Here is a 25329-nt window from a genome sequence, read left to right as displayed (position 1 = left end):
ACGATTTTGTAGAGATTTTTAACGGGGTAATAATGTGTGCCTTAGAAGTTGGTATGATGATTCTTCATTGCTTGATATAAATATAACTATCAGGAGATGTACGGTTGCTGATTAGTTTGGAGTTGCTGATTCCTTGATTTATATAATATGATATAATGTAATAGATAATATGTAGAAGTAAGCTCTTTTCTTTCGGTATTGATATCGTTTAAAAATATTTAAGGCAAAAAGGAAAGTATATGTATATCAAGTTGAAATGTACTAAATACTTTTTCAAGGATTTATTCATTATACTATATTACTTATCGGATCGTTTTGATTTCTTTTTAGCCAGTGTGGTCACGGGAAGGATGGGTCTTCATAATAAATAGCTTCAAAATTCGTTAAATCATGTTTAATATCAAAATGTAATAAGAAAATAAAAAGTAAAGTTATTATCTATATTTATTGTAGAATGTTTAGATACGTGTAAAAGTTTGTACATTCTTTCAACAAAAAAGTGTAAAAGTATAGAATAATTCCAGCTATATCAATGTTATCACGTCTCAAGAACTAATTCAATCATATACATTATTCCATACAACAAAGTATTGCGATGCATAGGACCATAGCAATATATTATTCCCGATACTGAGTTAACAGGACAAGCTCCGTTATACGGCCCGTATCACCTTTTTAACTTCTCTGATTCGACACGACGCATACTCTATTTGTAACAATGGGACCTGCTTCGAGGTCATATTCATAGCTATACGTAATTATGTATCTATGTCAGGTTGCCGACGTGGGTTAATGACCAGACTACATGCAATTTTGGGTGACGGTGTTCGGTTATAATTGTTATTTTTCGGCTCCATTTATATTTTTCTTTTACATTTTCATTTAGACACACATAAACTATTACGAAATTAACATCAGACCACAAAACTTCTTAAAAAAATTAAATGAATTTTTAATGACCTCTCTTATAATATGTGCCCGAAAGATTACATCTAAATTATTCGCAAATGACGTGTATCTACAATAATTATAAGTATTGATGTATTGACTAACCATCTTTTTCTAGTTTCAGTAATGCCATTTACAGCAGTTGATTATTAATCTTATTATACTGATCAATACGTTCGATTTTAACTTTTCTTAAATACATGTTTTTATTCATATTTTTAAGCAATTTTGAATTCTATTCGATCGAAATGGATGGACTTATACGATGGGAAGTTTAGTAAGAAAACGAAACATTAAAAGAAATATTTATCATGTTGTAATACTTCTTCAATTCACATGAACTACATATTACGTAAAAGTTAATTCATACCAGACACACGCAGCCATAAACGTGTCGAAAATATATAAAAGTACATATAATCGACACGTAATCATTGGCTAAGTAGATTTGTATCTATAGGCTTTAAAAAATCATCACGATAAGGAAACACTCCAAAGGCAGAGCAAATATAGCTTTTAATCGTCTTTAGAAGAATTATTCAGTGTATTTTTTCCTTATGAATATGAACATATGTTTAAATAAATGTGAATTCATACAATATTTTCGAAAACTATACGCCTCAACGTGTGTCATAAGACTGATATCATAAACACACTCTTAATTTTCTCCGTTTCATTCTGATCTATGATTTAATTTGTCTTCAGACAAAAGTCTCTGTATGAACATCTGTTTCCATCAAGAACTTTGTGCAACATCACTTGCATATGTTTCAAAGTGAAGGTCCCATAGTTACTAGACGTAATCGGAATACGTTTCAAGGGAAATCGCTTGTCATTAAAAGTTTTTCTAGGCTCAGATATATGATACAGGAAGTCAAACTAGTAAAAGTTATTTAATGGCAGGTCATCCTCCCAGACCAAAAGCATTTTTACAACTCTTTAATAAATACCTAACAAATAATCTTACAACCTGTATGGTAGTCGAGCATGCTTCGGCACAAATTGGGCCAGATCTCACCGGGGAAGTACTGCACCCCCACAGAAGACCGGCATGTTTCGTTCGGTGAGTGGGGGAGCCGGAGGCCCATATTCTTTTCCTTACCCTTTCCAGTCCTTTCCTTTATTCCTCTCGACTTTCTTAATCCCCTCCCAATTTAAAGTCGGCAATCCGTTTGTAGAGGCGTTAGGTCTGCAATGGACCTTATGGCTCTCCAAATGTTCATGAGTCGTGGTAGCGCTTACCATCAGGCGTCCCACCAGGCGCTCCTTTGCCGACTGTGATATTAAAAAATAATCCCGGAATGATCTTATACCTTTAAACGAGCAATTCTTGTATATATATATATATATATATATATATAATTGGAATCTCGGAATCGGCTCCAACGATTTTCATGAAAGTTAGTATATAGGGGGTTTCGGGGGCGATAAATCGATCTAGCTAGGATTTTTTTTTAGAAAATGTCATATTCGTGTTTTATTCGCGTTTTTTTTCCTGACATCTATTGGTGAATAATAATACTATTTTACTTCGTAGATAGCTGGACAACTGAAATAACACATAGGCACTTTTTATACCGATATTCCTACGGGATACGGACTTACGCGGTTTCAACCGCGGGTCACAGCTAGTAATTAGTTTATAGGACAAATGTGTTAAAGTACTTATCTTGGTATTTCGTATGTTGGTAACTCTTGATGTGATTATAAAACCACGATTTGTTGTATCTTTGTCTTATATAAGTCAAGATTATTTATACATATCACTAATATTATAAATGTGCGAGTTTGTTTGTTTGGATGTTTGTCCGTCAATTACGCTGAAACTACTGCACGGCTTTTGATGAAATTTGGTATGCATATCTTACACTCTTTATCGTAATGTTGTGTATGTAAATGCTCCTTTGGGATACAACGGGAACCTTGATGTTCGGGCGGAGCCGGGTCGAGCGCTTAGTTTACTACTATTTACATTAATGAAAAGCATTAGAAGGAAAGTGTAGGGTCTGTTGGAGCTTTCTTGGATCATGCTGGTGCCATCCTAGAAATGAACATGTCATAAATAAACCCCTTCGTATTTAACACATCTTATTTGTAAACCTTAAAAGTCCTTAATAAATATGATACCAATACAACTTTATGATTGTGAGTTTGTTAGAAACCCTAAGACGTATCATGTAGATCCAGATTTGAGATCTTTTATTGTAATTGTCGATGATGAAAAAAATGAACTACAATATAATAGGATATTGAAATTGATTAATCATCACGCTCACTATCTTCTACGTGGTACAATTGGGATATGATTTTACGGTAATAGCCAATATTTCTCAAAGTATTTCTATCGCTTTAAAGTGCGTGTCAATTATCAAACTGCTTTCTTCTGGCACAGTATGCAAAACGCGTATCGTGACGTAGGCACATGTCACCGTTACCGACATTTTGTAATGGCGCCCTACCGAGTCAATGTCCTGTATCATTGCAGTCATGTGTCGCATAATGACTTGATCTCCATTAATTAATTATCGGTTCAATTAGGATATCAAAAATCTACCTCGTTTCTTGCATAAATTGGGAATATAATACTCGTAGTGGCAAGTATATATGACAAAAGCTTTTTGTACAAAGTGTATGCTAATTTATTGTTCAGATACGACTAACACGGCTTTAATTTCAAGGTATCCTTATTGAAAATGTTTCAACAATAGACAAAAGTTGCGAAGCAATCTGACTCAGCGTCTGCGACTGTCATAATGGTAGCATGAAGTTACATACAAAACTGTCAACGGGGCTAACGTTAGACCTCAGTTTAAATGGCTTTAACTAACCACTATAATTTAGCTCATTTTAAATTCTGAACAATGAAAGTTTGGAGGTCAGTATATTACAAAAATTTAACTGATACAGTTGTTCTGTACCTTGTATAATTTTTAAAAAGAGGTCTTTTTACGTAATATGTATGTGTTATAGACACCTAAACAATGGTTAGTATTTTATTGATGTCTATTTGTCTGATGGTTTTCCATACATGTAACTCGGGTAAAAATAAAATAAATTTATGAAAGATCATGTAGTAAAATGATGTCATTGGATAGGTCATTAAAAATTAAGTTTTCTAAATGAGATTCAATTTGAATTCATACAAAATGTCATTCCAAAATCCACGATCCACAAAAATTTTGTAGACCATGAGTCTGAGCGAAACCACGGGCGAAAAGTTTGTTTCTTTATACATTACTGTTCTGAGTCCATTCCAATAGTAAATTAAAGTACGATTACTAAATATTTTTTAACAAGTAGGTACATCAAGGGAAGAAGATTATTGTTATTTTAATAGAATAATATAATTAAATAGAAGGGAAAACAAGTAAAACGCGCATACAAAATTTATTAAATATCATATATTTACAATACTTAGAAGTAATTAGATTACATTTAAAGTTTGCACGATGTGACAAGTCCTTACGATATTATTTTAAAGTATTTTTGTATACATACTTCAGTGGAGCACATCAAAAACACAAAATCTTACGATGTGAATGCAATGCAAAAAAGGGCTATTTTGAATTGCATTCATATTTAAAAAAGGAAGTAATTCAGTCAGTAACCGTTAGAATTCTTTTTTATTGATTATAGTCTTGAATGATTTGAAAAATAAATATGACGGTAAAAGATATAACAAATTAAGTACAAACATACACATTAAGAAAACATTTCAATGAAATTTACAGTAATTTTATTTTTTGGATATTTTATGAAATCATTATTATCAAATAACTTTTTGATAGAATAGGTACACTACGGGGAGTTTCAAATATTTTAATCATACATAATTTACTAACCTATACCTAATATAGGTAAAAAGAAAGGTCTATATTTACATAATAGCATACAAAAATATTTTTTTCACTTAGCTTAAACTATGCATGACGCTAAAATTATTAAGACAACATTTAAAACCACTTACTTATTGTTATAACATACACTCGAATAATACAATTATGAGTAGAGAATAGTTCTTTTTAACAAACAAAATGTCATTTATTAATTATATTTTTACAGGCGTTCATGGAATATACGAGTATGTATTTTTTTTTGATAAAGTAATATCACATTTACTGGTATTAAAATGTATATAAAAAATAAATTTCGATAGGTAAACGTGAGATTCTTAAATCTATAAATTCGTCATGGTGTCTGTATTGACAATACAAATGATATTTTTGTTCCTATACTATAACGGTTCATCCTTACAAGTAAAAATTAATACTATATTTATGAGACAAATGTAAATATCTATATTTATCCAATTGTAACCCACAAGTGTAGGACGGCATTTGCAATGTTTTACACGTTTTTTCAGAGGAGCGCGTACAATATATAATGTATTTACAAGGTACGATACAATACACGAATGTCTGTTCGCAAGTGTCCGGCCAAGTACCTGGAAGAGCAAAATCCGTAAAATAGCCACGGATGCCGTATTACAAACCACAATTAGTGTAGAATGGCATTTGCAAATGTTTTCCCATATATAAGTGCAAATATTCGTACACTGTACGAAAGTCAGCAATGAGTTGCCCGGGTAAGAAATGCTACGCACAGACGTTTGGTCAAATAATTTATGAACACAGCTAGCGCCCTCTATCGTCGGTGGTCGTGTACATTCCATTGCAAGGTGGAGCACTCTCTGTCGCTCTGAAATTCAATATTAATATTGTTAGTAACTAAATTAAATTATAACTACGTTTGAAAGAGATTACATATTACATTATTAAGAAATGGTTGTTACCTAATGGGGTATATGTTATAAAATAGGGCATATGTAATTATTAATTAAAATTTTACTAGTTTAGTTTCCCCGTGACCACGCTCGCCGTAAAGTGTTCGTCGGGTTAATAATATAATGAATAAATCGCGTTTATAATCGGTTAAAAAGTTTTTAATTTCTAAATGTATATTAACTCGCGTAAAAACAAACACAAGAAAATACTAGTATCGGTTATCTAAAACGAGTATTTTCCTGTTATTACGGTAAAGAAACTTGTTCATACTTGGGTTTTGGGTGAGCAGTATCAGGCAGGAGCAACACGGTGGCGCCGCCCGCCACGCTCATAGCCGCTATGGTCACCATCGGCAGGTGCTCGTTCAAAGCAGTCTATAAACAAATATATTTTTAATACTGAACTGATGGCTGACGGTATTCGTGACTGATTTGTGACACTAAAGGTGTTCCCAGGCAGAGATTTAGCTTCATTTCGAGAAACTACAAAAAATCTGGTCTGATTTATTTACGTCTTAAAAACAGTGAAAAAGCTGAATAATAATCCTCCTTAAACCCGTTTATACACCGTGTCTGGAAACACTAAGAGTGAACCTACTAATAAGAGATTTTATAAAATATTTGTTTCACATATTATACTGTTTCGCAAATGTTTGTATGAAGATATCTAGGAGAATAGTTTTGGTTAAGGTATGCTTAATAAGCGTATTTATGCTTTAAAAACAGAATTGTTTGCTTTATGATAAATAGAAATAGTAATATAGCTGGACTATACCATGTATCTATTTCAACCAAAACTATTTTTATGATATTTCTTTTAGGTTTTCATTTCATTCTTTCAGGAAATCTTAAAAAGTAAATTTAATTCTTAACCGCACTAACAATAGACAATTATTTTTATTTTTTCAGTATTGAAGACTTGATACGTTGACAAGTCGAAATCTATGAGACGTAATTATTATTATTACATTATTATTATTTTCATTTTACAGAGCACTATGCAAATAATAATATTTATCAAATTTTTTAATATCAAACTTATACTTGAACATACATAGAATCAAATATTTTCCGTGTTAATATATTATAATGTTTATGAAAATAAATAATTACCAATTCCCATAAATATGGTATACACATCAGCGCCAAACCCGAAGATATTTGACTAGCACCGACCCCCAAATTTCTGACCACAGTTGGATAAAGTTCAGCTGTGAATATCGGCAACATCATATTTGTAGCTCCGATTGCGAATTTTCCCACCATGAGGCATGCAATCATCGCCCATTCATTATTGAAAGATATAGAAAACAGTTCACTTGCAACGCAAGCAAGTCCGCACACCAACATCGTTATGAATATGGGGAAACGTCTTCCAGCTTTCAGGAGAATGGGTATGCTTAACGCAATAGCTGGTATTTCAACGACTGCCAATATTATCGACGTGAGATGCAGATTTCCTAGGTTAAAGTTGCCTATGTTTAATAGCAGACCGTAGTAACCAATGGTCATTGCAAACCAGGCTATAAATAAGCAGACTGTTCTCTTCAGAAGGTACCCTCGTAGAAGCATGCATACATTTGGGTCTTCAGCTTTCGTATCTGTATTGTATACTTGTAGCAATTTATCAATGTCTGATGGTATTTGTCGTCCATTGAATTTCGCTGCCTTTTCTAATAGGGCTTTGGCTTCTTTCGTCTGTCCCATGCTGAGAAGCCATCTGGGAGATTCCGGTAAAACAAACCTGGAAGTAAATAAATGTAATTTGACAAAGTTTTATGTAAAGTAGTTCTGCTTTAGTAAAATTCTGCAAGTACAAAATTGAAGTGAATAATTTTTCAATTAAAAGGACGACGAAGTTTCGCTAATTATTTATCAATACTAGTTATTATTTTGTCAAAAATATATTTATCACACAATTGATTTGATTTAAAATATTTTTTTTTTTTTTTTAATTTCCTTGATTTGATTAATGCCTCTATCATCCCCTAAGTATATATTATACAAGTACGTGAGTACTTAAGTACTCTACTCTATTAAAATTGAAAAAAAAAACTTTTAAAGGATAATCTTACCATAGAAGAATAAGCAGGCATCCAGGTATTGACAATGCCAGCTGCAGATCTCTCCAATTCGGCATTACAATAGACAAAAGAGATACAATGATATAAGCCAATGGCAGCGGGAAAAAGTTGCACACTCCAGCAATTGTCACCCATTTCCCGCCGACAAGTTCCACTGATAGCACAAAGGCCGCGTAGACCACAGATACTGATACTAGTCCCATGATCAATCTGACTACAACGTATTGAACATATGAGCTGACTAGCAGAGAGAGGATGGCTAAAGCGCTTTGTGTTGCTGCCATAGTCATTAAAATGCGCTTCCGGCCGAACCTGAAATTTATTTATTTTTAAATAAAAATGAAATGTTGAAATAACGTTCAATCGACATTAAAGTCTATACTGCCCCTGGACGTTTTAAATAGCAAAATAACAATGAGTGGTGTAATGTGTATGTTCCCTACGTTTTCATTGTATTGGAAATATTACTGTGTTTCGTGCGATGAATGTGGGAGCCGCAGGCGCGCATTCCTTTTCCTTTTCCTTCCCCGTCCTTTCCTTTCTTTTATTTCCATCAAATTTTTTCTTTATCCCATACCTTTTAAAGTCTGCAAACCATTTGCGAAACGTAAGTTCTGCAAATAGTCTTATTCCTCTGCAAATGTTCATGGGCGGTACTGGTACCTATCATCAGGCGACCAACCATTTGCTGACTATGACATTAAAAAACATTAACTTTGAAAATGAACGTAAGCTCTTCGTAATCTTGGGAAAACATGTTATAAAATTTAATTTGGTGTCTATTTAAAGGCTGTTTATAGACGTTGCCGAATTTTTCCATACGTTTAAGTAACACGTACCAAATATCTCACCAAATGTAATGTGAGTTACTAATTACTATAAAAAACCAAACAAAGAAACCTACATCAGATTATACATAAAGGTAAACATCGTCATTTTACATGATAATACTAGCTTAATTACAAAAGGTGAACATCGCTTGTTACAACCTATAATAATAATCATAAATAATTGCATGATAAGAATCTTTCTTTAAAATGAAGTCATTATTCCATTTTTCGCTACAGTTCCTATAAAACATGCTTCTATTTGAATATTACGTAAAGTTATTTGAAAATTCACGTAAATTTAGACGTAACGTATTTTATATTTGTATAATGCAATTAATATACTAAACAAAAGGTTTCATGAAATTGTGCGCCTGAAATAAAAATAACGCAAAAAATATTAGCCGTGGCAATCAAAGTTTCGCCTTATCTTCTCTTCTATATATATAAAATTCTCGTGTCACAGTTTTCGTTGCCATACTCCTCCGAAACGGCTTGACCGATTCCTCTGAAATTTGGTAAGCATACTGGGTAGGTCTGAGAATCGGCTAACATCTATTTTTTATCCCGATATTCCTACGGGATACGGACTTACGCGGGTGAAACCGCGGGGCGCAGCTAGTGGGTTATAAAATAATATTCAATGCAACATTTATTTTTGTAAAATATATGTTGTGTTGTATTGTATAGTATATTATGAAAATTCAGCCTAGTATGCTTTTGTTTTCATTTTAATAATAATGACTTAATATAAACTAAGACTACAAATTTTGTAATCAATTATTGTCTTACCTATCTGAAATCCAGCCTCCCACAACACCTCCAATACCCACACCAACCAAGAACACCACTTCAGCCAGATTCGTAAGACTAGCTTTGTCACACACGAGTCCCCATTCCGAAATAATCGTGTCGCCAACTTCGCTTCTATCGAAACCCCATTTTTCGCACTTTTGAAATGAATCCAACACTGGAGCTGTTAAGTTCTTGATGCTTTCCACAGTAACGTCACTAGAAAGAGTTCGTACGTAACATCCGCCTTGTGGCTGGCTGTAGTTGATCCAATTTTCTAATGGCAAAGTCGATAGATTGTCAGGCCGCTCACACCAGAACTTCGTGGCTTTTGCCTGAAAAAAATAATCAATTAAATGAAATTTCATCAAGTAAAAAGTATGCACTCTTAAACAGAGAGAAGACCTTGTATTTAATTTAGTTAAAATACCATAATTTGGTAAATAGTTAGAAAATAACTTGTACAATTTGTTCCTTTATACATTGTTAAAGCCACAACGACGTATTTCTGTTCTCACGATTACAAAGAAAAGAACGATTTAAGAGAATAGCATCAGTGCATTTTATTATTTAACAGTTAAATAAGATCACGATACTTGTTTTCAAACGAAATCAATAGCGTCATTTCATGTTCTTTGAAAATATGCGATGCTCATAAATTAAAAGGACGTATACTATATCTGTATGTGTTAATTTATATTCTCATATTCATAATATTATCATCATTACACTCAATCAAAAAGGTTGGTAGACCAAATAAAGATCTGTATACATGTATAATTAAACAGTTTAATATTTATTTATTGCTACCTGTAATAATTATTTTAAAATTTACCGAAAGTTTTGATTGATTTTGTTAGAGTTGTAACGTAGTTGGCAAAAACTTTGGACTTACCGTAAAAGTTGGCAAAAAGATATGGAATGTACAGGGGAATGAGAAAAGTGATAGAAGAAAAGTCATCATCAACTGCCAACGTCCATATTCACCAATGACCGTCGACACCACGTCGGGGCCGGAATCTTCATCTTCTGATATTCTGGGCTTCTCCTTGTGAGCGCCTTGGCTTGGGATTACTGAAAAAAATATTCTACATGTAAAGAAACTCTTAAATTTATTATCACTTATACCTGTAAATTTTTTTTGAATTGTGTTAATTTGAGATTATATATCTGAAAATATTTTAGATTGACTTTTGGTAACTTTTCTTTTTTTCATTATTTTACTAAGCATTCTAGATGATCAACAGCTACAAATTATTGGTATGGCATGGTAATATATAAACTATGAGTTATTAAATAAACGAAAACGAAAACCACATCATTTTATTCATGAAGATTATAAAAATAAAATGGCAAGGACTACGTATAAACAGCATTGATAACGATGAAGAAAAAACGTTGTTTTAAATTAAAATGTCATAAATCATTGAGTTATAAATACAATCAAGTAAATCGTCGACTCGAATTAAATTAATGAATAATATTAACTTAACTCTTTCTTTTTATAATTTCATACTAAGACTTGTTTTAAATCTAGGAGGTTTCGGTTGTCGATTGGTCACAGAGTTTTAGGTAAATGTATGTATTAATGTCAAAAAATCCACCAATCTTACCAGAATGTAATGCAATGATAATATTTAAATATTTTGCAATGTAGATACCAGAGTACTACGAATAAATTTTTATTCGTAGAGCAAAGTGCCAATACGTGTCTAAAATCGGAAAAATTATGTGTTTCTACTGTTAATGTCGGTTTTACTATATTTTTTGCTAATACATTAATGCATATCACGGTAAATTGAAGGTTTCTTCTCATACAATGCTTTTTGAAATGAGAACTAAAAAAGTTGGTGCAATATAGACAATAGAGGCTTTTGTTTTTGAGGATAGCATTAGGTTTATACCATACCATTGAACGTCAAACGATCAAAGTTGCATATTTTATTCATGGATTTTTAAGATTCTTTTCAAGAAAATAATATAATATATAGGTAATCTGCAGTAAAATAATGTATTTAAGACTGTATGTAAAAAGATATCAAAACGGCAGCTAGATCAAAATTATCATAATGTTGCCGTTTGATCTTTTTCAAATATACGCTAAGGCTTGGATCAGAAATATAAGGTTATATTGAAACACCGCATTGGGAAAGGAACTAGATAGCTGTTACCCCCTACAAATTACCTTACAAATAATCCTTTCCAACACTTTTGCCTCTTAGAGCAAAATCAAAATGGCTACTAACCGAATGTAATATGTCAAAATAATTTGATCAATGACTTTTTTGTAATACAAATTATTAAAAGTACTTCTCTGGGAACATTCAAAATTTTCGACAGAGTACATTGATTAAACTTAGCTTATCAAAATTGTAATTGATAGTAATATTAAAAAAATAACCACTTTCTTTGCTTAAGACGTCAAAAAATATATGAATTCCGAATATATATTTAGAACAATTTAATAGTGCAAATAATTGGGTCAATAATGATGATAATTATCCTCCATTCAATATGTTTATATAAATTATGCTTTCTCGGAGTGTTATTTACTTGCTATCAATGATATACGCTCAATGATATTGGGCTTATCTTTTAGCAAATATAAGTTATATTACTGAATGAATATATGATAAATCAATTAATTATTTTTCTTATTAGAGAGAAGGTATGAAGCGGAAGTATGTTTTTGTTAATTTTTTTTATGATTTAGACTTCTTAATAGGCGCACTCGCACCTACAAAGTTTCTTGTTGGCCCTTCTCCATGAAGCGAAACGATCCTAAATAAATGAGCGAGGTTTCTACTATTCACATTATATGATCTGAACTAATTCTATCTAAACTTCCTAGTTTCACACAGGAGATACTACTGCTACATTCATGTTGAAATAAATATGTAATAGCTATTACCTATAATCCATACATTTCTACATGGATATAACTTAATACAATTATAATTTCATGTTTTATTTACATTGACATAAAAAAATAAATCTTTCTAATATTAGGTATCATTATGTATTCGTATGATGTTAAATGAAATTTGTGAATGAAACTGAATCAAAGTTTTAAATAGGTAGATGTCAATCATAGATTAGATGTTGTTTACGTAATAAATGAAACACTTCATAATGTTAATTTGTTTCGTTTATTGAAGCAATCACTGTATTTATAGCGCTTGGTTATGAACATTTAATGTTTCTAATGGCTTCTAGAAATGTCTAGGAAACGTAGATTAATTGGAAATACGGCTTTACTTTTATTTATTTGGTAAAGGTAACAAATATAATTTTCTCACAAAAAAACAAAAAAAAGGGATAGAGGTCTTAATTAAAACAAGCGTCTCAATGAAGAAATTATTATATTTAATATAATGTAATCTATGGTATTAAATTTAATTGCAAATAATACGTAACAGAACTGATGCAGTAATAGTTACGTACTTGTATAAATCGCCGTTATATTGACAATCATCTGAAAGATGACAAAAGTGCATAACGGTTTTTAATTATTGAACATTCACATCAGAGTTTTCGTTTTCTCAGTGGACGCAATATTTTATGTAAGTGGGGTTATTAGACGCTTATCTTAAAGTTTGTGGGGTCGCAAACCCTTATTACGCGATCGCCTTCTTAATCTGTCCATTTCAATGTGGTTTTTAAATAACCTAATATAACTAATCACTGCCGCGAGTGCAATCACCGCGCGAGGTGAACTGACGAAAACCATTTCACAATTTAATGATTTCATTTCGATAGATTATAATATATCGAAAAATAATGCGTTATATTGTAGCAATTATGGGTTAATTGTTACGGATCAGAATTTTTCGACAGATTACAATGTGAGATAAATTATAATCTAATGGTGCCAAGAGTTTTACGTATATGTATATGATAAAAAATAACAGATTATAATTTAAAAACACTTTATATGCTCAAGTTTTACGATACAATTTATGACACTTGGTAGACCCAAGTACATCGCTGTAACTAGTAAACAAATGCAGGACAGGCGTCTTAAATGATATTATTCTTCATCAGGCAAATAGTTTGCATTTGGGGCCAAGGCTGGAAAACGTATAGATTTCATTAGACTACGATTAGTAAGAAACCCACTGCATAAACACGCTAACACGCCCAACTACAATCATTTATCCAATTAGTAGGAGTACGTGTCGGTTTTGGTTGTAATACTATCTAAACTTCTTTAATGATGTATAAAAATAATTTTTAATAATTTATACATGAGTAGCCGAGATAAACAGGTCCTAACAAATTAGGTATATACTAAAACCTTCCTCGAGAACCACGCTCTCCATTGATGAAAAAAAAAGTATATCAGTTGTTTTAATGTTAAAGACAAGAAGACGCAACGGAAGACTTTACGTTTTATAATGTGTAGTTATTAGATCAAACAGTTTGTATAATTCCTACTTTAAAATTTATATCTTAACATTCTATACAGATTTGCCAATGACCTGCTTTCGATTTCTAACCTTTATTTATCTCCTATGTTGAAACTATTGTCACACTTTGTAATTCATTGTCACGGTCGTTAATCGGTTGTTCTTCCCGCCAAAAAATCCATTACCTTTACATTTGACACTTCCTTGCAATCGTTAATTGATTAAATGTTCACCTTCCTTGTATTATTAAAAAAGTCGCAGTGTAAGTAATTTAGTCAACCTTGTAAGATGCATTTGCATTCTGATAAGTTTTACTGCGAAATTTCCACTTTCTTCATCACAATCTCACGACACAATTATTTAATTTTGTAAATGACACAGAGATTTATGCATTTAAAATAATCACACACGGTAAATATAATTACGAAATAGTATTTACGTAGGTTATGCAAAAAGCCTAATCTCTTAATCACTTCAGCGACATCTATGTGGATATATACATTACAACGGTTATCAAATTAAAAGGAGTAACAAGATACCGAGTCACTTTAACTTTCATGACCCATAAACGAACGGACTTGCTTATTAACGTGAATTACAAAATTGCACCTTAGTTTTGACGACCGATTACGATTTATAGTGAGAGAAGTATCCGGCGGATTTCTTCCGGTATCTACTAACTTTTGGCTTTTGTTTGATTGACCTATAATAATGACGTAACATGAATTTTCAGTAGACACAAATAGAGAATATTAAATAAAAAAATAAGTGGATCTATATTTATGTGGGAGTTACCAATGTACTATAGGCATTTGACACTCTGAATGTGGCAGTAAAAAATAAGGAGGGATAAGAACGTTTCGAATTTAAAAATATTCTTCTAAGTTAAGGTGTTTACCAAAATGAGTCTTCCAGCATAGAAGCTACGACAAAACATATTTGCTAATAGTTCTAATAATTTTGCTTACAAATGTGGACTAGATAAAACGGAGAGATCACATTATACGCAAATCTGGAACGTCTTATGCTCGTGATAAAAACCTATTTTTATTTACACTTTTATCTATGTAGCACAAAACCGCGGCATAAGGTCAATTTAATGTATTATTGCCATTTCTACGCTGATATCATTATAATAGAAACGACGTAGATGTAATAATAGCATAACGCATACAACTAGATTAAAAAAAGAAGTTACTTTTTAGCCTTTTGCGATTTTTAACAAAAGTTTGAAACAAAAAATTGAAATCTATATATAGGTATATGTTAATAAATAAACCTATAGTTGACCCTCTAATTTATTGTTCTATAAATAGAGTTTTATATAAAATTACAAAACATTCGAATAGTACCTATGCTAATTAATATATGCAATATCCATTTAAAGTGCAGTGATCACGAGAGCTAGCTTAATTGGCTTGATTGCCTCCTGTCTGTTACTTACCCTTTATAAATAACCTTGTGAAGGTGTCGTAAATATAACACCGTTAATTTTGGTTAATGTATGGTAATTGATGGAATATTAAACAATTGGTATTCTTATTTTTACAAACTCGGAGGAACACACCACTCGCTCTTAGTGAACTGTCAGTTTTATGACACCTTTTATTTCTTTAGGATTCACGTATGAAACAAATTTATTTTAATTTGGTTTGAACATTAAGTTTGTTTTACTTTTCGGTATATACCAATATTTTTAAACGTGACTATTTTCTATAATGATACTGAATCCGAATTGAAACATAAGTCTTAAAACGATAGTTAACCTTTTTTCGGTTAACGATGTCAATATTTTATATTGCCTCGTATATTCACATTGATCCAGTATAAATTAATACATATTATATAAACGAATTCCCCATATGCACGAGATCAAGGAGATTTGGTTGACGACCTTTGATGACATAACGCGCTTCTCCAAGGTAATTTCCTTTTTTATTAGCATTATTTTTTATATTTCGCTTTATATGGAAATGTAATTATGTACATCAGCAACTTTTTATATTATTGTTCATAAAATTTTGATATATTTGCATATAAATTATAACTAAGCATGTAGGGTAGATTCGATAGTCTTATTCTAATTAGGCATATATCCTCGAAGTGAAGTTATATTAAGATATTTATTCATATGCTGTCGCACGATATGGCAAGAAGCACATCTAAAAGCGCAATTTATGAATACTCAGAGGCACAGGGATCTGATTCTATACCTATTTGATAGGTATATTAACAACTTAGTAGAGTTTGCATACTATGTTTTTACGCGCTCATAATTCGCGGAATTTCGATGTCTAATAAACTCCACATTCTTAAATAAATATTGACTTATATAATTTGTAATCTCTGTCCTAACGGATACAATTCAAATCCCAAATGAAATAAAATGCATTCTTTCATGTTCAAATGATATAACAGCCAAGTTTTCCCGTCTTTCATCAATACATTGTCGCAAACCCGTAATGTTCTATACCCGCCGTACTATTTCGTACAAGTATCCGCGTCTGAACTAGGGGACGAGTCCGGAAACAAACAAATGAAGCTGATTCGTTGTGACTACGGTCACTGGTCTCATTACTGGTGCGATGTAACGTGTGTCTCTTCCGCTTAAGGGACTTGCTTGCATAGCAGTTTGGTGAGCCCTGATGCGTCATGGGTGATGGTGGCGACTGACGCGCTGTTAGGAAACCAAGAGGAATCGATTTGACGGAGAAAATTTATTAAAAAACAAAAAATTGCATTTCTTCGTCGTTAGATAAGATACATTGTGTGGTGTACTAATATTGAAAAGCGAAAGTTTGTGTGATGTTTGGATGTTAGCTACTTTTTTACGCAAGCAGCTAATCGGATGTGTACACACATAGTATATAGACTTATAGTCTAAATTAGGGCATAGGCTGCATTTTACTTTTTTGCACGGGCTCGAAGCGAGTAAGCCGCGGGCTCAAGCTAGTAGTATATATTTATGTACATCATTATATCATTCGATTGATCATTTTGTAAATAAAATCAGTGTTTATCTGTACTAAAAAAATTTTTTAACAAATTGTTGAAAATGTGTACAATAATCGCGTTCAAACAAACAAACTGTTCAACTAGCATACATTAACATTCATGTCAAAATAAAAAGATGATCAAAAACCAATCAAACTGCATTAACAAGAAAGACAATGGAATGATAAAAACTCTTGATTATAATTAATCAAAATACAGCGTCAACGTGTGGACTAGGAAATGATTGCCATAAAAGTACTTAAATGATGACCTTGTGGTGAAAATTGAGTGCTAAAATGTTTGTACGATAAGCTAAAAATACTATGCATTGACTTTTATCAAAAAACAACTGCTAGCCTCGTTTGTTTACCTCATTTAAAATTGTAGAAAGGTATCGATTCAATCGTATCACATTAAAAACAACTATTTTATTGAGAAATTTTTTCTATTCTTTCAAAATTTCTCATTTATAAAGCATATCAATGCTATAAAACTAAAAATTAAATTTAACAAAGGCCGCGTTCCATCGATACAATATTGTAATCATTGAAATAATGTTTCGTATTGGTTGTGATGGTTCTTATTCATCTCAATAGATGGCGTGGGGTGCCCCTTAGGCACATGAAACCGAAAGAGTAGAAGAAATTCGATTACTGTTGCAGGATCACGGGTGGCCGAGAGGCTAGGCGTTGCTACGGTTAGGCAAGAAACGCAGGTTCGAATCCTGCCTCGTGATCAAATTTTTTCTATTCTTTCAAAATTTCTCATTTATAAAGAATTTCAATGCTATAAAACTAAAAATTAAACTATTTTATTTTTAACGGTTTCACCCGCGCAAGTCCATATCCCGTAGGAATATCGGGACAAAAGTTGACTATATGCTATTCCAGTTGTGAAGCTGTCTACGTACCAAATTTCATTGCAATCGGTTCAATAGTTATTGTGTGAAGAGTAACAAACACACACACATCCTTAGAAACTTTCGCATTTATAATATTAAGTAGGATTAATCGATGCATAGGTACTATGATAGTTTGTAAATATATAGTTAAGGAAGCTTATAACATAATCTGTCTCTGCTCTCTAAATTTCAGCATAATTTAGTGTTTACATCAGTAGTAGTGAATCAAACACACTACAAAGAGGTTTTACTTGAAACATTAGGTATACAAGAATCAAATAAACATTTATTTATATAGCGGATAAAAATAAACACAGTAAACATATTAATTTGAGGAAATGAACACCTAATTCATTGTGATATTAATAATTTCCGAATTTGTTAGCCATAACGGCAACATAAAGGACGTCGAGTTTATTTATAAAAAATACCTAGGTCATAATTGTAATAGCGATTTTCCTTTTGCCTTTTGTGATATCCTAAAGAAATAATATTAAGGCCATGTCTTACAACTACTCTGAGAAACGAGTTACTGTATTTAGATTGGGAAGAACTAGGAAGATTCTATACACTGGCCAAAAAAGAGCATGGGAAATTCAGTTCTCAATTCTCAAATATGTTTTGTTTTGCGAGTATCGATTAAAAGGTTTTTATTGTATTGTTAATTTTCGACTCCGACACAAGAACTTACAATAACATCCATACTGTATACATTAGCATACACATATGGCTGTTATTGTGCGTTAATGTTATTGTAGTATTCTATTATATTTTTAAGACCGTAAAAACGTGGCCATTATTTTGGTGAAATTCACAATAGAAATGGATGATGTATGAAAACAAAGCAAATTATACAAAGGACGTTAACATCCTAATCTTTATGTCATTACTTATGTTATTACTTACTGATTCAGTGTTTTAAATCTCCCACGTTTACTGGACATTGGCCGAGTCCCTTTGTTGGGTGGAGCCATTAATTAAGAGATACACAGTTCAGTTTTAAGTTTTACATACTGAAGGTTTCTCGAAACGAGACCTTCACAATTAAAAATTGAGTCCTCAAAGAAAAATGTAGCTTACGTGCATTGATTAATTAATTATATGATTAACGTTGGAAACTCATTTAAAAATTAGTGCTCACAAAATAATCTAATTATATATTCTTAGAACTGAACAAGGATAGCACTCAAAGGAAATACCTAACATAAATATATTCATGTAATAATGGTCAAAATACTAGTTCGCTAAATAATTAGACATGATAAGCATCTAGTAATCTTGTTTAAGTTAATATTTTAATCTTTATACTTGTGTAACAGTTTCCTTTTAATGCAAATATATTTTGTGCCTTCCTTGAACTATACAATTGCGAATAATTTTAACGCCCTTGTTACTAATATGGTAATAATTAATTATTTATAGCATGTATATAATATATTTGTTATAATCTGTATAAAATTTTACAAGAACGATTTAGAGTTAGATTTACAGCAACGGAGATACGTTATCAGAGATTTTTTTTAATTATTAAGAGGATACCTGTTTTATGGATAAAGAAAGAATTAGATGCATTTACTGGTCAGATAGAGGTCAATTTGGCATGCAGATAGCCACTATGATATCCGCTAAGATTTTGATCAAATCTACCTTCAGCATCTACTCTACTTCCCAATGGGATAACAAAGGTCATGAAAGTTAGTACCATGAACATTTACTTCGATCACGCGGGCGAAGTCGCGTGCAACAGCTAGTTATCAAACAAGTATCAGGAAGTGTAGGAAGCCCCAATATATAAGTATCCATATTATAATAATTATATTGTATAACCTAAAAGGTTAATGTGCGATAAGCTGTGATTGTTTGTGTTGACAAGAATAACAACATGTCAGTGTAATAAGTTACGCTAAAATAATAGATGTGTCCAGTCAACATTGTTCATTGATTTGTTAGTTATCACTAGCTGCGCCCCGCGGTTTCACCCGCGTAAGTCCATATCCCGTAGGAATTTTGGGATAAAAAGTTGCTTATATGTTATTCCAGTTGTCCAGCTGTCTACGTACCAAATTTCATTAAAATGGGTTCAGTAGTTTTTGCGAGAAAGAGCAACAAACACACACACACATCCTCTCAAACTTTCGCAATTATAATATTAGTAGGATTATAGTTATCATATTCATTTGTATTGAAGAAGTTTAGTATTCATCTGCATTAGTCGCATTAGCTGCATTCGTTGGCGTTATTGTACCTATGTTAAAATAAAGGGTGAATCAATATTTATGTAACTGATTTTTTTTTTGTATGTAATATATTAGTTTAAGAGAGCATTGTTGCATTTTCTTGTTGTATCCTTGTATGAACCGGTTATAGTCATCATAGCGATTAAATACAATAACAATGCGTATGTAACTGATTGTACTTTTACTAACAATAATAAAAAATATGTAGCAACGATGCGACCTTGCTTTGCCTCAGTTTCATAAAAGGAAAGTTCCGTTACTTTACTATATAAAACATTTGCAATAACGCTGTCTTAATATTTTTAATTCCTAACATTTTTCAGACCTGAATATCTTATTTTTCTGGACGCCTTCAATTTACTTCAGTGTTTTACAATTTTTTTTGGCGGCAAGGGCCTATGAGTTGCCATGAATTATAATCATTTATTCGTTAATGGTAATGTTTTTAAATACGGGGTTATTATAATATTTTTTCTCGGTCAATAATTGATTACTTAGCGAACATGAAGTAACAATGGGCAAGGCGAACCTCTCTATATTTAGTTGTAGAGTAGTGCCTGCAGAATGTTACCCGTTCACTTGAACTGATTCTGGTTTAAAGCAAAAACTAAACATATTAAATTACAACACTGTAAAAAATGTAGATCTAGAATATTATAAAAAGGTTTTTATATGCGTTTTAATTCCGCATATTGATTGATAATACCTACATTATAAACTTGAATAGTTCTTTGTTTCATAAAAGTTTTAGGTACGAAACGATATTTCTTGCTATTTCATTTGTATATATTATAACATGCAATTATATTTGAGAATCAATACAGTACTCGAAGTATCTTAACATTGTAAAGTTATAGTGCAACAGATCTATTGGTTTACTTTCATCATCAGGCCATACATATTTACATTTTTTGATACAGGCCTCCTATGAAGGTTCAAGCCATAATCCACCATACTGCCCAAGTGCGGACTGGCATGTCACAAACGGAAAAACATTTATTTCCTGCACGATTGTCTGCTCGAACCCCCGACTTATCGATTTTAAGTCTGAGATCCTCACCACTGACCCACCACTGCTTCAATTATTGTTTACTTTAAAACAGGCAATAGTTATATACCATTTTTACTTTATATAGGCAATGATAGGCAATATTAACATATTAGTTTACCTTTAATTTATTACTTATGTTTGTAATAGTTTGAATTAGGAAGTCGTAACAGATTCATCATTGTCGTAGGTCGTGTATTATTATTGACGACGCATGACAAAATTAAATGTTAGTATGCGCTATTTTAAAACAAAAGACGTAATAATAACATCTCACATTTATTTCGAATTAATTAAACATTAAAAAAAAATAAAATGAATTTAATCCCAGACATATTTATTAGCATGACATGCTGGAGTGCATTTTGAATTTTAATAAGAGTTTTTAAAGAATGCGTTTTATTGTAGTGTGTATAACAAGTCTTATAACATAAAAAGGAAAGGTGACTGGCTGATATCAAACTGATATCAACGCACAGCCGAAACTACTGGACCGATCGGGCTGAAATTTAGCATGCAGACAGCAGGATGATGCTAAGATTTTGATAAATTCTGCCCTAAAAATTGAATAGGAGATGAAATTGTGAACGATTAAAATTTATTTGGAACACGCGGGCGAATCTGCGAGCAACGGCGAGTATGTTATATTGTTCAATTTACATATTACTCCGTGGCCACTATCATCACCAGCCCTTATATGTTCACACTGCTGGGACACAGGCCTCCTATGAGGGCAAGCCATAATCCACAACGCTGGCCAAGTGCGGGTTGGCAGATGTCAGATGTCGTCGAACTTTTAATTCTTGGACATGCCGGTTCCCTCACGATATTTTCCTTCACCGTTTGAGCAGTGGTGATGTTATTCACATGCGCAGATAAATAAAAAAAAAAACAATTTATTTCTTGCACGCTCGCCTGGTCTCGAACCCCGACTTATACATTTTAGGTCTAAGGTCTTCACCACTGAGCCACAACTGCTTCCGTAGCCACTATAGTACCCATATTTTATGTAATAATATTCACGGATGTCGAGGGGGTGATAAAATTACACACAATGGATCACCAACGCTCAATTGAGTTAGTACTTAGTAATAGTATTAGGCATTACAACATAAAATATACATAAAGGCCCTTGCACCGACTCTACTTCAGTAAAATCACGATAAAAAGTATCAAATTTGATTAAAGCCTGGCAATTCTCCCAGATCTTCACTAGATTATGTCATCTGGCAATACATAACTCAATATGTAAATATTCTTTGATGCAATATCATTTTTTATCTTACATTGTATTTTTTATCTGTACACTTCGATGCAACAAAAAATTCTGACGAGACGATTCATTCGTTAAAAAGAAAAAAGTGTTTTATTTCATAGCAATCGTCTGGTACATTGTTTAATTTTTTGCATGAAATCGGTCTAATCCTTGAATCATTTTCGGTTTGTTGATCCTAATATAGCGTGCTGATTAGTGTATGTAGATACATGATATAATGGATCTGATTGAAGAGTTATATTATCTTACTAATTGAACATTACATTATAATAATAAGTATTAATCAAAAGCCTCGTTAAAACGTAAAGTATTTCTATATTTATTAGGAGGAAGGATATCTATTCTGTCTGTTTTTTATGTTTAATTGGAACAATGATATTTGTGCAAAAATAAAGTAGAATTTAGGCTATTCTTTGCCTAGCTTCTACACGAGTGAAGCTGCCGGTTGAAGCTTGTATTATTATACGTCCTACAAACTAATCTGAATTGTAATTTAGGTACACTACATAAATAATTGATTGAAATAATGATTTAATTAGTTATGGCATTTTTAATGATTCTTCTGTAACGTGTATCGTGATGTGTATCAATTAAAACACTTGAGATTAATTGAAACAGTGCAGGAGAATTATGTATTGTCTGAAGGAACCTGTAACTGAATAAAACTGTTTTGTCACGAAAGTTTATTTCCTATAAACAGCTAGAGGTAATAAAATATTTAATAAAATCTCTTGTTCATTCAAATATTTAATACCAACCGATATAATATACTTAAGTTGACTAAATTGTAAGGGCTATAAGATACAATACATGTAATTATAACCGATAAATAAACTAAAAAGAAAATGTTAGGTAACTGTAAAATGGATAATGGCTTAATGTTATGGATAATTTTAATTTTAATTTATATTTATATATACAAACAATATCTGACAATGCCATCCGTGTAGGAAGAACAAACAAAGTAAAAAAGAAATTAAGTTTTTTTATTATTTCTAATGATTGAACCTACGCAAGTATATTATTATAATTTGTATTTAATTAATTAATTATTTCATGTCATTATTCATAATGCCTTAACACAAATATAAATTACTTTAAAACTTCGTATTGTAGAGTAAAAAATATGTAAATTTTGCATGAATTCATTGTATATATACAACGAAGTCGACCGACCGCTAAGAAAACCGTCTACCAGCCAAGCGACAAATTAATTTTCAATTCACGTTCCTATTCTAATACCACAAATACTTTGTGATACAAAAAATAAAAATACAATATATTTTTAGTATCCCTTCGTCTGTTTCAATGCGAGTCACTGTAAGATTATTTAAATGTGTATTGGGATAGATTCAATAATTCTTTTCAAATTAAACATGAAACCTATATATAAAAATAAAATCAGTGTAATGTTTCAAAGAATAAAATATAACAAATGACAATATTGTAACAAACCGTGCGCTTTTAATATTAGCAATAATACTTATGTTGATGAAATGAGGTCATTCTAGGTAAGAATTTAAATTATTCAATTCCTTTGGTCTTGAACAAGCAATACCGGATGTTTTATCTTGAGCTCAATCCCATCGCTGATAACCATGTAGTATGTCTAGTTACTAGTCCATAAAAATCTATACTTACTGTTTATTCTTAATACTAAAATAATCTGTTTTATTCGCTTGTTTCTACATCATACTTGTAACATAGTGTCAGATTTTCTCGTCGAATATTCATGTTTTATTCGTCATGTAAAAATCAAATAATGTGGTGACCAAAAGTAATGACGCAGTTCGATTTATGTCAGATGATATAACATAAATAGTGTAACATTCCAATAAAAAAAATGTATAACTACTGAAAATTTGGTATAACACTTCTTGCGGTGGAGTTTTCCCCACAGCTAATTTAATACAAATAACGTAAATTCTATATGTCATGTCAATATTTTGCACGAATTGTATTTTCCGGTAATTATTTCCATACAAACGCTAAATAACACACTAATGTCATTCAATATTTGGTGGAAAAAATACTTACAAAAACCGCAAAATGATTTACATGTTTCCGATTCTTTAGTTGCTAATTCGATAAATAATTAAGCTGTTATACTTGTCTGAATTTAGAAAACCTTATTTATTTCGAATTACACGGTATGAAAAAAATACTAACTAAAAACAAATTTTCCTAAACTAACAAATCTATTACTATTTTATCTGTATCGAAGTGAGTTACTCAATTTAGAGATAATAGTTTGTGTCAGAATAAATCTTGTTCGCCTATATTATATGTATTTTTGTGACGCAGTAATGAATTTTCATTCATTCGACAAATTTTACTCCAATTAATGGGTAATTAATAGTTAAGTAATGGGTATTTATATAACACACTTAGTGGCATAATATGCTGGAGCCGCTTGATCCATATTTACCTTAAAAATTTTCAATATTACGTTATTTCAATAAGCGACTCTTTAATAAATATACAAAAACTAGCTGAACAGGGTAAACACTGTTCTAGCTTGCTCTTATCATTTACGGGCATGAAAAGTAGATGCTGGCCGATTTTCGCACCTTTCCGATATGCACACAAAATTATTTCATGGGAATCGGACCAGCCGTTTCGTTCGTTTCAAATTCTTATTATTTTCTTACAAAAGCACTTATTGCGACAGTGTCACACGCAACAAGAAGCAATTAAATCCTGCCGAGTGACGAAATAATTAATTTTTTATACATAAACTTTTTCGTTTATTCAAAAAATTATTTTTTATATGTAATAAATTATTTTTAAGATAAGAATGGGCAACCAAGTTGGTGGGTCACCTGATGGTAAGCGACCACCATAACCGCCTGTGAACATATATGCAGTGGTAGGGCCTCTGCGTTACCCGCGTAATGGATAATGTTAAAACTGAAAAAAGGATAAGGGCCTTCGGCTCTTACTCACAGTACGAATTAATATACTTAGTCTGGCCATAAATACTGTTACACTTAATTATAAAAAAATATTACATTTGAATTTCGAATCTGT

The 25329-nt window shown here is 31.8% G+C and overlaps 1 protein-coding gene across 2 annotated transcripts in view; it reads right to left on the bottom strand.

Annotated features, from left to right (window-relative positions):
- Positions 1-4329: 4329 nt before the first annotated feature.
- LOC119833937 (organic cation transporter protein-like) overlaps positions 4330-25329 on the bottom strand; it is a 38646-nt gene continuing 17646 nt past the window's right edge. For both annotated transcript variants that reach the window (XM_038358180.1, XM_038358181.1), the window contains exons 2-7: positions 10330-10508; positions 9435-9769; positions 7807-8127; positions 6845-7475; positions 6003-6106; positions 4330-5646 (exon numbers count right to left, since the gene is read on the bottom strand). In XM_038358180.1, the coding sequence (XP_038214108.1) occupies positions 5583-5646; positions 6003-6106; positions 6845-7475; positions 7807-8127; positions 9435-9769; positions 10330-10508 (1634 nt within the window). In that variant the 3' untranslated portion in view covers positions 4330-5582. The remainder of the gene's footprint in view (positions 5647-6002; positions 6107-6844; positions 7476-7806; positions 8128-9434; positions 9770-10329; positions 10509-25329) is intronic.

Source organism: Zerene cesonia, chromosome 18 (assembly GCF_012273895.1).
Source record: "Zerene cesonia ecotype Mississippi chromosome 18, Zerene_cesonia_1.1, whole genome shotgun sequence".
Taxonomy (NCBI): domain Eukaryota; kingdom Metazoa; phylum Arthropoda; class Insecta; order Lepidoptera; family Pieridae; genus Zerene; species Zerene cesonia.
This window is presented reverse-complemented; position numbering and strand designations above follow the sequence as displayed.